The sequence below is a fragment of the Octopus sinensis genome, linkage group LG1 (genome assembly GCF_006345805.1).
Source record: "Octopus sinensis linkage group LG1, ASM634580v1, whole genome shotgun sequence".
NCBI lineage: Eukaryota > Metazoa > Mollusca > Cephalopoda > Octopoda > Octopodidae > Octopus > Octopus sinensis.
This window is the reverse complement of record NC_042997.1, coordinates 162,669,379-162,684,349: the sequence shown is the minus strand read 5'-3', so window position 1 is coordinate 162,684,349 and position 14,971 is coordinate 162,669,379. Positions and strand designations below refer to the sequence as shown.

General features: G+C 35.2%; 1 protein-coding gene across 2 annotated transcripts in view; it reads right to left on the bottom strand.

Moving 5' to 3' along the window:
• Nucleotides 1-14,971, bottom strand: part of LOC115210883 (TBC1 domain family member 13) — a 91,511-nt gene that overhangs the window by 23,730 nt on the left and 52,810 nt on the right. For both annotated transcript variants that reach the window (XM_029779656.2, XM_036506177.1), the window contains exons 12-13: nt 9,474-9,555; nt 8,281-8,338 (exon numbers count right to left, since the gene is read on the bottom strand). In XM_029779656.2, coding sequence (XP_029635516.1) covers nt 8,281-8,338; nt 9,474-9,555 — 140 coding nt within the window. The remainder of the gene's footprint in view (nt 1-8,280; nt 8,339-9,473; nt 9,556-14,971) is intronic.

Sequence of the window (14,971 nt, the reverse complement as noted above, 5' to 3'; positions counted from 1 at the left end):
TGAAAAGCCAGAAAGCCTTCAGAAGTTAATCGTTATTTACCCAAACATCGAAATTGAATGTCACATATTTTAATAGTGAAAATTGTTCTCAATTCTAAAGAACACTACCGACTTTTAATACAAGAGCCAGTCTACTGCTTCTTGTAAATATAAACAATTAACTATGAAAGTTGAAGAGAGATATCAAAATAAGGTTATAATTTCGTTATAATTACAAAAAGAACCGGGGAACTAACGAGACACTCGGATCGGATCGGAGGGAGGAATGCAGAAAAAAAGTGTATCTGTGTGTGTGTGTGTGTGGGGGGGGGTTGATCTTGTGTTAGATGATGACCAGAACATAGATTCGCAGAGTGAGAGGTGAGGGTAGGGATTGGATTTTATAAACAAGTCTTGCAGCCATTGGTAATTTCTTTGATAGAGCATTGATTTTAGGGGGAGGGTTTTTTTTATTTTTTTTATTACTCGTTTGAGTCATTGGATTGCGGCCATGCTAGAAATTAGTTTAAAAATCTGCCGGTCAAAGTGAAAAGATCCATGTCTTTTGCCAATCTTCTAAACCAGGGGGAAGGGTCACCAAACTTTTTTCGTGTTGAACCAGATAACTAAGAGAATAACAAATACGGGTCGCATAACCATTTTGTTCAATACAATACAGTGAATACACAAAAAAATAAAGACAACCAACATATTTATTTATCAAAAAGTTATCAAAGAAAGTGACGTTAGCAATAAGATAGTTATATTACACCCAGTGCTCACATATCTGAATCTCACAAACTAAACAGCAAAAAAGGTTAGTGAGATTTGTGAAACTGGGTTTTAGCTTTTAAGATATCATCAATATTTGCTTGCTGCATCCAACCAAGAGAGTTGCTTTCAAATCACTCAACCTCGTTCGATGTGCTGACTTCACATACTTCATTTTTGAAAATGTTTGCTCACAGACATAAGTTGTTCCAAACAGTGATGCCATACAAGAGGTAAATAAACTCTCATTGCAGGTACTTACATAAAAGGTACAGTGCAGCAACGGGCCGGATGAACTGAACTCGCAGGCCGGATCCGGCCCGCAGGTTGTAGTTTGGTGACCGCTGCTCTAAAAGAGCCAATACCATTTATCAAGCAAAGGAAGAGGGGGATAACCACAAACATAAGATACACACATACATATATACAACGGGCTTCCACACAGTTTCCATCCACCAAATTCACTCACAAGGCATTGGTCGTCCTGAGGCTATAGTAGAAGACACTTGCCCAAGATACTGCGTAGTGGGACTGAACCCGTGACCGTGTAGTTGCAAAGCAAGCTTCTTCACCTTAAAGCCAGGCTTGTGGTTTTATTTATTTATTTATTTTCCTTGTTATTGATTAAGATTTCCTTAACGTAAAAAGAATTTAGTCAATGCCACAGACTTTTTGCATTATGATAAAAGATTTCAAGTGAACAATAATATCGATCAACTTTCATCTCTACTCACTACTTAAAGTCAATTTGAACAATACTGCACAATGTAGATCAACTGTTAAGATCGTAGAACATCAGTCTTTCTCACAAACACACACAATTCTAAAGGAAGCAAAATTTACTGGTATTGTCCCATATCATCCCCTTTTCACTGCACACTGTTTTTCTAGAGCTGTCTTCAATGCGACATAAAACTGCCATAAAGAAAATCCTTATCACTCCAGATAATGATTTCCTTGATTCTTACACGACAAAACACTAATTCCTAGAGTTGTTTGCCCTTGGATGGTATCGTCCTGAAAAAGAAACGGCCTCATTCATAATGACACGGCCTACGACGAACGGTAAGGTGACAGGGAAGAAGAAAGGCACAATTGTATATCGTTCATTAGGCTGCTTATCGATGAACATGGCTACGTCACATGTTTACTCAGTTAGTTTGCTTATTTTTGTGTTCGGCGGACAACGGGTTTCAAAGTTAGAAAGAACAAACAAAAGGAAAAGGAAGAGAGAGAAAAATGATTTTAAAAAAAATAACAAACAAGGATTAGCAGTTGTAATTTTGGTTGCAAATTGCTAAATTATTTTCCTGGAGTAGTTTCATACAAAGGAAAGCCATTTCAGTAATCTTAGGTTCCTCTTCATTCAGAAGTGGCTAACAACTATTGGCAATACTTGGCAAGATTATAGGTGTCCAACACTGGTCACAGTTGTATAAATTAGCCCACAGCAACAATGGCCAATTTTGACAACCATATAATTCCAGAATTATCCTTGTCAAGTCCTATTGAACAACAACCGCTGAGTGACTCAGAGGCCAAGCCTGACGAGAAGCCACTTTTCAATGCTTAATTAAAGACAAAAACGGCAATTTGTGGTGGACTTTGTGGGAAAACCATAATGATAGCAAATGAAAGAAAGAGCTGAGAATCGCATAACAATGATGCAGTAGCTTTGAGTGGTTTAAGATGTGAATTTTCAGCAATCATACCTGGCCTATAACTCCATAATGGGACCATATATGATAAAAGATAACTAACTCATATGTGAGTGTATGTAATCATATACAGCAGAAAAAAGATCTTTCATGAAAATGTTACTTCAATATGCACATGTGTATGTATGAATGTATCTCTCTCCCTACCTCTCTCTTTCTCTCTCTCTCCTTCTGTGTGTGTGTGTGTGTTGCATAGACGGACCATTATACAATTTTTGCACTGAACTACAGCAGTGATCCGTCCTCATCATGCAATCTAGTTAGGCTAATCACAGCCAATTAAGTAACTTACATTTGTACAAATGTGATTTAAAGAAAAATACGAGTTTGCCACTTTAAAGGAAAAACAGGTAGATTGGATGGAAGCTCTGTGTGCATAAGATAAATAAATAAACAAATTACATAAAAGTAGACTTGTGTTAATACTGAATGAGTGGCAGTGTTAGCAGTGGCTGTGGAGGGACATGTACTAGGGGAGTAGTCCACATCAACTTTGTATCACAACCCTAAGGGCTTCTCATTGTAACAAGCTCTAACGGCTTCACCAATTATATTTTTGCCTTGTTTCCTTTTCATTCATTCATCTTTGTTTGCATTCCCCCCTTACAATTACTAATGGATTGGACCACAGCCAACAATTCTTCATTCACCTAATGCTTCATTTAAGATTTACTTTCCTGTTCATTCTCCTTTTAACTACTGGCATTTCAGGGTCTATAGTTTTATTTTGTAAAGGTTTTTATTTTACACATACACACTTGCCTCACTAAACCACAAGAGCCGTTCTTCTGTCCTTGGATGGCCTTTGTAACAAACACACTACAATAATAAAACTGTCTAAAGCTACAGAATATAATTGAAAAATAGTCCAAAGAAATGCAATGCAACATTCTCTAATTTCTAAGAGTGGATTTCTTTTTTCTTCTTTCTCTCTTGATAAGAAAAAAAGAACACCAGTACTACATATCATTAAGTAAAATCCTTAAAGCAATCTGACATTGTCTTCAACTTTATACTAGAAACTGCTGTGATGATAATGATGTAAGCTGTACTGGCCCTTGCTTTTCTTTTGGCCATCAATATCAGTTGTGTAGAGAAGGCAAACTTGCTGCATAGAAAACTGGTAGTCTTCCATACACCCTGTTCTAAGTTGGTGCCCTGGAGAGGGCACTACACTGACATCTCATTGTCATTATCATCATTTAACATCAGTTTTCCATGCTGACATAGGTTGGATGGTTTGACAGGAGCTGACCAGCTAGAGAACTGCCCAGGCTCCAATTGTCTGTTTTGGCATGGTTTCTATGACTGGATGCCCTTCCTAAAACTAACCACTTTGCAGAGTGTACTAGGTGCTTCTGACCTGGAAAACTTTCCAGGTGGAGATCTTTGATCTCACAAGATATACAAATGCTAAAAAAAAAACACATACATGAATAAGTGGTAGGGTTTCACACAGTCTCCATCTACTAAATGATGCATTTAGGTTTCTTAAAAGCAACATACCCTGTAGCTCTGCATGTTGTGAGGAGAAGGGGATAAAAAAAAACCCTTGCTAGGAGCTGATAACAGGAAGAGAGGCCAGCATTAAAAACACTACATCAGCTTCAATAAGTCTTCCATCCAAACACATGGCAGCATGGAAAAGCAGATTAGAAACCATGACAATGATGATGATGGTTATCATGGTGATGTTAGTGATGATGATGATAATGATACCCACAGATCCAGAAACCTTATGTAATCAATACTCTGATTGTGATTGTAACCATTGCTTTCGAATTATAAACATCTCTGCAGATTTGGGGTTTATAATACATGGTCTAATATAGAAATGTTATTTTTAAAAGTTTGTAGCAAGGTGACTGGCTGTAACATAGAAGCTCCTTCATACACACAGAAGGCGTTATTGCTATTATTGAAAATAATGGACCAAAGCAGAGAGAGCTGACACATGACCTCGATTTTTTCTTTTTAAGCATTCACTCATTACAAGGTCCTTAGAGCACTGAAAACATAAGAGCTACTAGCATAAAATGGACGTTAGACAGAAGTCAATAGGTGATGATGTACATTAGACTTAAAAGATTGGAGGTCATACTGAAGAGGAAAACAAGACTAAAGAATTTGGCAATATGACATATAAAAATTAATTAGTTACTACAAGGGTGGTGGTGCTTAGCCTAAGATTTGCCAAGAATGAACAGACATAATCAAATATGTTTCAGCATGATCTAGCAATACTGGGGACCACCAATATTTCCAGGTGCATTGTTTACAGAACTACATTAGATCTATGCCTCTTTTCAAAAAATAGTAGAATGCAATTTTAGGAATGTTCGGTTGTAATTTCAGGCAGGTTTTGCATCCATGTAAAGGCTCCCTCATTTACTTTACTGTTACTATGCTGTGATTGTTGTTCAATCTCAGGTAAGCCCTGATAGAACAGCTCTAGAATTAAAAGCATTCTAGCCATAACCAATATATCCTTTGTTTTTAACCCTTTAGCATTTAAACTAGCCATGTCCAACCCAAATATTCTACTTGATTTATATTTAAACTGGTCAAATCCAGCCTCTCATACCTACCCTACAAAGTCATTCTAAAAATAAACAAACACATCAACATTTCAAAGCTATGAGGTAATGTATGGTTAATTCAAAATAATGTCAATAGATAAGCATTACATTTACCAGAGTAAAGGATTAAAGGTGCGAAATTTGAAGGAATTTGGCAGCTATCTCTAGCAGGTCAAGTGACCACATGCCCACGATGTATGCAGGGCATACATAAGAGATGGCCAGTCAATTCATCAGTCCATGGCTCAGAGAAGCAAGGAGGGGTAAGTGAATATCAGAATCTGATGGGTCCCTAAAATAAATAAATCTTTGGATTTTGAAAGACTACCTCTGCTACCAGCACCTAAAAATCAGTTTTGTACCCTCATACAATATTTCAGACACAGGTCTTGGATGCGTGTGAACTTTTTACTATAACATCAGGTACAACTCTGTTACTCAGGTGCTGGGATTGCATCTAATACATTGTCTTAATATTATTTTCTTGTTCCCTCATGGCAACAACAGTAACAGTTATCAACATTATCATGTATTTCCTTAACATGCCTATACACATTAGCCTTTTTTCTACAGAGGTGATACAATAATATTTACTACTCCACCTCTCCAACTCATCCCACACCTCTATTAGCAATATAAAAACAGTTGACCTTCTACAAGTCATCCCTACCTATTTACTCTGCTGCTCTTGTCAATGGAGAATGGCAAGCAGCAGAACAAATGAAAGGTCAGGCAATGACACTTGTATCTGCAGCAGGCTGTACAGACTGCAGACAATTTCAATATTACAAAAGAAAAATTTTCTTTAAAAATCAAAAAAAAAGCATATACTTTGACCAGAAGAAAAGCTAGAGTACAGTGCATGTATAAAAAAAAATATATATAAGTAAAACAGAAAGACAAAGATTTAAGAAAGAAAGAAAAAGAGAAGCTTGGGAAAGACAAAGGTTAGCTTTCCTAGAGACCAGATATAGAAAGAAGACACAAAGGAAGTGGCAGCGGTGGAGGGATTGGAATAATTGTGGTCAAATGATAGGAAAAGTTGGTTTACTTACTACACAGTAAGTGAAGACAATGGTGATTTGTTCAGGTTTTTAAACAGCTGATCTAACTTACCTACCTATGTCTTATACAACAATATATATATCAGTTGAATGGTACCACAGACATCATCTAAGATAATGAAACAGAATTTTTTTTCTTTTCTTTTTACATTTTTCAAAGAAGGAGGAGAGGAAAAGAAAGGAGAGATTATGAGTTAACAGTCACTAGGACAGTGATGGTGAGCATGTAAGGATGAGAATTGATGGCAGGGAGGGAGGGAGGGAAATATATGAAAATGAAGAGAAAAATAAGAAAAAAAAAGATGAAGATCACAATGAAGAAAACAAAGGCAAAATCTTAAGGTTGTTATAAATGTAGCTTTTAAATTTCTATTGATCATAAGATGAAGTGTAAAGAACCTTTTTCTATATGAGCAGCCTTTACATTGTATGGTTACATCCTTAACACTGTGTATTCTGATAAATGTGGCGTTACTTTATGCCAGTAACCAACATGTGTGTGTGTGAGCGTGCACTCGCACATGCATGTGTGTATGTGTGCGTGCATGCATATGCGTGTTTATAAATATATGTGTGTGTGTGCATTTCTGTGTTTTTATATAAATATATATATGTGTGTGTGTATTAAGAAGAAGCTTGCTTCCCAACTACATGGTTCCGGATTCAGTCCAACTGCATGGCACCTTGGGCAAGAGTCTTCTGCTATAGCCTTGGCCCAGCCAAAGCTTTGTGAGTGGATTTGATAGACGGAAACTGAAAGAAACCCATTGTATATGTGTGTGTGTGTGTGTGTGTGCGTGTCTGTGCTTGTTCCCCGACCATCGTTTGACAATCAATGTTGGTGTATTTACATCCCCGAAAACCTAGCGGTTTGGCAAAAGAGACTGATAGAATAAGTACTAGGCTTAGAAAGAATAAGTCCTGGGGTTGATTTGTTCGACTAAAGGCAGTAGTACTCCAGCATGGCTGCAGTCAAATGAGTGAAACAAATAAAAGAATAAATATATATATATATATATATATATATATATATATATATATATATATATATATGATAGGAACAGGCATGGCATTATGGTTAAGAAGCTTGCCTCATAACCATGTGGTCTGGCATTCAAATCCATTGTGTGGAACTTTGGCAAGTGATTAATACAATAGCCCTGGGTGTTATGAGCAGAACTTGGTAGATTGAAACTGGAAGAAGCCCATCATACTTTTGTGTGTGTGCATGTGTACATACCCTTGTCTTGAGATCGTGTGATAGTTGAAGAGAACAAGGGCATCTAACTGTAGAAAATCTGTCTCAACAAATTCCATTTCACTCATGTAAGCACGCCAGAGTGGATGTTGAATGATGCAGATGATGTGTGTGTGTGTAGGGTATAGGTATGTGGTTAAGAAGTTAGCTTCTAGACCATTAGGTTTTGGATTCAGTCACAGTGAGTGGCACCTTGGGCAAGTTTCTTCTACTATAACACTGGACCAGCCAAAGCTTGTGAGTGAATTTGGTAGACAGTTGTTCACATGCATATATGTATATGTATGTGCCTGTGTATGTATGTGTTTTTGTGCGAGTGAGTTTGTATTCCCCTCATCTTCACATATATTCATCGGTTGTAAACATCAGTGCTCACTGACTTTGTTGTTTGTGGGTAACCCACCACAAAAGCTTGTCCAGGCTTCTTGACATTATTGCGCAAGCTTTGTAAACAAAAGTCTCATTTATACAGTGGCATTTGTTTCTAGTTCTCTCCATAAACGTCCACAGGCTGTTTGTTGTTCAGTAGACTGAAGATTATTATCTCATTTGGATCAGGAGGAGGTTGGCATCAAGAAAGGCATCCAGCTGTAGAAAACCCTACCCCACTGTACTTTTGTTGGATCTATGCAAGTATGGGAAAGTAGACATTAAAATAACAATGATAATTATGTCATTAGTGTGTCTATAATTGCAACCAAAATTAGTAAGATGCTTTTTGAGGGTGGCTTGACAACTATTTCTAGACAGGCCATCACGTAGAGTCCATTAGTATCCCTACAAGACACATTAGAGATTTGTGATGATATTTCTTTATTATCATTTACTTGATCTGAAAATTTAATGAAGACATTAAATGAATTGGACTACTCTACCATGGGGTAGGGGACAAAAATGTAAAATGAACTTACCTGAAGTAACTTCATATTGGTGGGAAAATCATCTTTGAGTATATCACTACGAAGGAGTCTAAACATTTGAAAGATAAAACAAATATTATAAATTTTATAAGACATAGTGAAGATTAAGTACAATATTTGATGGCATATACAACAAACATTTTCCCCACCAAAAATGTTTCAATACACCCCCACCCGAAGGGTACCATATCTGAAATCAAGCCTGTATTACATGTTTTAATATAGTGTTTCTCAAACATTCTTTAGCCATGGGCCCCTTTGATTCCTATTTTACTCAGGTGGACCCTCATAGATATTCGATGTTCAAAAAATCCTAAGAATTGTATAAAAATATTAAAATATTTTGTGCATTCTTTATCATGATCATCGTTTAAAATCCACTTTTCATGCTAGCATGGGTTGGACAGTTTGACAGAAGTTACCCAGGCAGAAGACTGCACTAGACTTCTGTGTCAGTTTTGGCATGGTTTTTACGACTTGATGCCCTTGCAAATACCAACCATCCTACAGAATGGACTGAGTTCTTTTTACATGGCACAAGCACAGGTGAGGTCAGTTTGGCATGATTTTACAGCTAGATGCCCTTCCAAATGCCAACCACTTTACAGTGTGGACTGGAAGCTTTTTACATGGCACCAGCACTGGCAGGGTCACCAAGTAACTTGCAAGACAAAGAACCTTTGAAGGGAGAGGGGGCATTGGAGAGGGTGATCTTGTGTCAGATGATGAAAGGTTAGAGAGTGACAGAGAAACAGAGACTCAGAAACAGGTGTCTTGTTGTAGAGGAGGTACATGATTACCTGGAGAGAGAGAGAGTGGAAGACAGCAAGATTTCAGGAAAGAGCAGGAGAGAGATGGTGGTGTAGTGCCAGAGCATATTCACAAGGAACAGGGATCAGGATATAAGTGGGATAGTAAGGGAAGAGAGAGATATATGGTTTGGCATCATCTATTTGATTTCCAGATATTTTCGTTACAGATCAACAAATTCTTTTCTCACCCCACTACAATTCCATGTTGAAAATAAAATAAATTAATCCTAATAGAAGAAACTGTAATTAACAAATCATATTTAATTGGCACTTATCTTATTTAATGATCAACAAACATTTAAAATATATACAGACTGTGTATTTAAAATAAAGCATGAGTATTCAGAACACAACAAATAAAAGTAGACTTACATTAACATGGCACAGCAGATCGTAATAAGAAAACGAAACCGTTTCTCATCAGAGAGTAGTGAATCCCAAATTCTAAGCACATCTGCAGAAAATAATAGTAGAAAATCAAAATTAGATTTGTCAAAAGTAAAATAAAGAAAATTTAATAAGAAAAAGTTAAATAGTTTGTCTGTTGAGATTGAGTGAAGTTACTTCAAACAGCAATACAGATAATGTCAGTCAAGTATTTGATCATAAAAGTGTTTGGTGCTTAAAAATGGGATGCTCTAGTAAAATACCTACCACCTTGAGCTAATAAGAGAAACACTACTTGGTTGCTCAATTTGTTAGAAATAGCAACTAAATCTCATTCAAATTACTCCAACTGTCTTAAAAGAAGAGCACATTGGACAATGTGACCCCAGAATCATATCAGCTAAGAAATAGATGAAATGAAGATAGCTTGAATACTTTTCAATATATTCAGAGCTGACTTAATACCAAACAATCACTTCCAAAATTTTTGAAAGAATCAAAATTAGAAATTCACAAGAGAAAATTTAGGTCAGTAATTCTATTAACCATTTTATTAAATTTATTGTTTTGTAAATAAGTCAAATCTGAGTAAATTTGGTTCATCATTAATTCATTACATGGTAGATATTACTAACAATATTTTCATCAACATAAGTACAGAGACTACTCTAATTAATATGAAGAAAATCACATCAAAAGCAATTTCTTGATTAATCCTAGATCAGCTTCGATCAAATATAGTTCTGATCACACATACCTATGATCAAGTGTATTTTAACTGTGACCTTTGACCTTCACATCTTTTATTCAGTGTATTTAGGTAAAGGGTAAAGACCCCACTTTGATCATGAATGACCATGGAATTGCACTAATAAAGTTACCCTTCAAGGCTCAAGTCTAGGCAAGATTGTTTACGGGAGATCAGCAGTCGCCCATGCATACCAACCACTCCTCTCTATGCCAATGATGTTAAGCAAGGAGAAAGCAAAGGTCAATACAACTTGGTACCAGTAGTGTCGCAACTCATTTCTACAGCTGAGTGAACTGAAACAATGCGAAACAAAGTGTCTTGCTCAAGAACACTACATACAGCCCAGTCTGGGAATCAAACTCACAACCTCGTGATTGCAAGCCTGATGCTCTAACCACACGACAGTGTATTAGGACTACACTTTCCTTCCTTCTTTTTCAAATGGTAAAACGTGATATGGAGAAAATTTGATTCTTATTTCTAGCATGGTTGTATAGATAAACATTTGCTGATGTCAAATGGAAAAACAGTTTTCTGTTGAAATGCTCAAGGGTCAGGTACCATTAGTGAATGATATAGGAAGGAAAATCTACAGTAAAACTGGGCCCAAGGGAAACTCTGATAGTTTACCAAGGGAAGAGATACTGGAAATGATTAAGGAAGTGATTCTTAACAACTAATGTCCTATTTTTGACATGTTGGATGTGAAGGTGATAAGGCAGTAGTTAACAGGGTTAAGGAGAGGGCCCACAAAATGAAGTGTGCTTCCAAAGAGTGCATGAGTGTGTGTGTGAGAGAGAGAGAGAGAGAGAGAAAGAGAGAGCAAATTTATGTTAAAACAAAGCACAAAAAAAGTCTCTTTTTTTTGTAACCAGAACAAAATGATACTTCAATCAATAGTGAATATAAATTAGTCTAGTAGTGAACATTTCCGTGCTCAGTGATAAGAGAGTATCAAAGAACACTGTTGTTTCAAATCTCCATTTTCTCATTAAACAGCTCTTCAATTTCCCAGCTATTGAGCAAGCGTTTAGTGTGGATGCACTGCCGAATGGGTAGTAAATATGAATATGCAAAAAAAGTGCTCAGAAGCACAGCAAAACTCAAGTTGTTAGATGACTTTGTTTTGAGCAAGACTATACCAACTGTAAAAGACAAAAACTGTGATCAAGATAGGACTCCATATAAATATCAAAAAATATAAATGTGAATGAATATGTATAATATGTTTATTCATGTAAAGACACATGCACATAGACAGATAGAGAGACACAGGCATATAAACACATATTGCCACATTAAGATAGGCACTAAAGTATTACACTCACTAATACGTCAATACTGCAAGAATTTTTATTCCGTTAGAAAATGGTGGGCCTATGCAAATTTACAGAAAGAGAAAAATCAGGAAAGAAAGGAAAAGAGAGCATTTCTTTGAGAAATAGGGCAACATTAGAGCTTTTGAAAAATTCCAAATTAAAGAGAAAAAGACAGTTAAATTAGTGTAATTTGTAAATTTTTTATAACCTTAATACCTCAAATGGCTTTAAGAGCAAAGGGGACACATAAAATCTTTTGTGTATTCTGATATCACCAGTTATTTATTTATTTATTTGTTCCTTTTTTTTTTGTTTTTGGCTCCCCCTTCTTTTATGAGATAATCTTGTGTGTATGAATATTAGGGAAAAATATAAATGAATAAAATAAGAAATTACAGCAGAAAATTAAGCTAATCTGTCAACTAGAGAGATATGAAAGAGTTAGGATTTAAAATAACTGTCAGTGGTTTCCTTTGATGTGATGAGAGGAATTAGGCAAGGTGGAAGAGGAGAGAGAGAAGGAGGGTATGAAGAGAGAAGGAGAGGAAAACATGGTGAGGTAACAAACAGAGAGAGTGGGAGCGTAAAGTTTGAGGAGGGAGAGAATTAGTAAGTGAAAGATGAATATGAAAGAGAGAGAAGCAGAGGGAAAGAAATTAAAGAAAGAAGGAAACAAACAAAACAAACCACACATCAGAGGTGATGGGCAATAAAATAGGAAGTGAGGATTTTACACCTAACATGAAGCTTAAAATGTAAAAATAATAGATAAAAATAAAATAAAAATGCAGTAAAAGACAGAATATATAGGATATGATGCTAGTAAATATTAATATAGGGAAAGTAAAGACGAAGAGTGCGAGGAGAATAAAAACAAAAGTGTGATGTAGATGAGTTTTAAAAGAAGACAAGACGAATGGATGCAGGAGAGAAAGAGTGGGTGAAATATAAAGAAAAAAGTTGGGGGAGTAAATGATATAAGTAGAAAAAGAAAGAGTGTATGAAAATAATGAAGATAATCTAAGAGTCAGGGAAGTAAATGGCAAATGTAACCAATAACTTTGAAAATATGTGGCCAAAAATTGAAAGCGTGGAATCAATTCCTAGGTGGTGATTTTGTGGAGAATTTAACAAAAAAAAAAAAAAAAGGAAAAAAAAAGAAATAATCTTTTTATGAAATTTTTACCGCCTCATCCTATGGTTCAAATATTAAGGGCGAACATTTTCCGTGAGATGAAATAACCAATTTAATCCAAATGTTAGATTTGCAACATCAGAAATTTAGTAATTTACTAATATAGCATAATTGATTTTATATTTTCTTTTTTTTTTTTTTTTACCACATCCATTCAACTCTTTTATGTAGTTGCGATAAGTTGCAAGATTTTGGGGGCTGTTTTTTTTTTGGTTTTTTTTTTTGTTTTTTACCTGGAACATTCAGAACTTCCAAAAATTTATTGATGTTTTCCTTAGCTGGAACTAATATAAAAGAGGCAATCATCCACACACACACACACACACACACACACAAACTGAGAAGAAAAAGAAAATATATTAAAAAACAAGTAAACAAAAATCATGCAAAACGCTTAAAAGTTTGGTCAGAAGCCTAAAATAGTGTTCATTAACTTTCTGTGTGTGTGTGTGTGTGTGTGTACACATATATATATAATATACACATTACATATACACATATATAGATGCACACACACACACACACACACACATATATATATATATATATATATATTATATATATATATATATATATATATACATACACATAAATATATATATATAAATATACTATATATATTTCTTATATATCAGAAGAACTGAGAAGAATTGGCAAGCATTTTTCTTGGATGTAATGTTAAGAAGTAGCAAAAAGATGTTAATTTTCATTAGTCCCAGGAATGGAGCAACTGAACAAAATGAAAGGGATTGGACATTGCTGGAACATCAAGGTGAGAGAAGTGGAGGTGTCATTATGAGAAGTTGTATAGTTAGGTACCCTGATGGAGCCCTATTTTCAGGAGGAGGAAAAACACATGTACATATATATATATATATGTAATAACTCTGCCTAATAACTTGCATAAATTGTAATGGGATCAGGATTAAGGAGCATGTTGAAGAGTGGAGAAAAGTTTTGGCAAATTAACAAAAAGTATTGAGATAATAAAATTGTTTAGAAAAAGGGCAAAGAGAGAAAGCTTGTGAATGATTGCATGTGTGTATGCATAAGTATGTGTGTGTATGCATGGAATGTGTGTAGAGGCAGAAGGGACAGAGAGTATTGAAAATATGAAGAAAAAATAGTAAGAGAGCATTAGGAAAGGAAGTGGGAAAAAAGTTTCTACTACAGTTGCAGGAGAGACGGAAAAAGTGAAGACTACAATGAGTGGGAAGAATCTAGATGATAAAAAGGAGGTGAAAGAGAATGGAAGACAACAGTGAAGGAAGAAAGGGTCTGAAAATGAAATAGTATAATTTGAGGAAGGAGACTTGAAGTGAATATAAAGATATGAAGAAAAGCATTCCAAAGGAACTATGAAAATATTATAATCAAAATTCAGAGAGAATTAAAGAAAATATGAAGTCGAAAAGTTATGAACGAACCAAAGTAGACACAAAGAATAAAAAAAAAAGCAAAGAAAGAACAACAAAAATCAATGGCATTTAATGAGGATAATGGAATAGATAGGAAAGAGATAGCAAACAATTCTCATGACAAAAGTTTTCATAAAATGAGGAGGGAATTTTATGAAGATGAAAGAAACTAAGGCGGGGAACAAATAGAAAGGAAAAATCTAAGAAAATGATCTGAAACAATATGAAGGAGAAAAGACGTACAATAATTTGCAGTTAAATGTTAAAGATGATATTAGAATATAAACAGAAAAGATGTAGAAAGATGAGTGGATAAAGGTTAAAGCATAATCATGGAATATGTAGGAAGATATGTGGACAACAGAGATTAAATGTGTTAGTAGGATAGAAACACACACAAAAGAAAGAGAAATATATAGGAAGATATATATATATATATATATATATATATATATATTGAGAGAGAGAGACAAAGGTTAAAGATGATACTAGAAGGAAAACACAAATGACGTAGAAGGTTGTAGAGACAGACGATAACAATGTTACTAGAGTATAGATACATATGCTGTAGTAAACTGTGCAAAGTTAAAGAAGTGAAACAGAAAAGACAGAAAATAAATGTAAATAAAAATCAATAAAAGTTGTCTTATTCTTCCTTCTTTTGAGAATACTGATCTGATCTTTAGCATATTTAACGGTGATCAAATACGATGCTGTTGCCTTTAAATTAGAAGAGTTCCCTCCACTGCCACTATCACTTGATACCGGTCGTATAAAAAGCCGATTCAAAAAATGTTAAC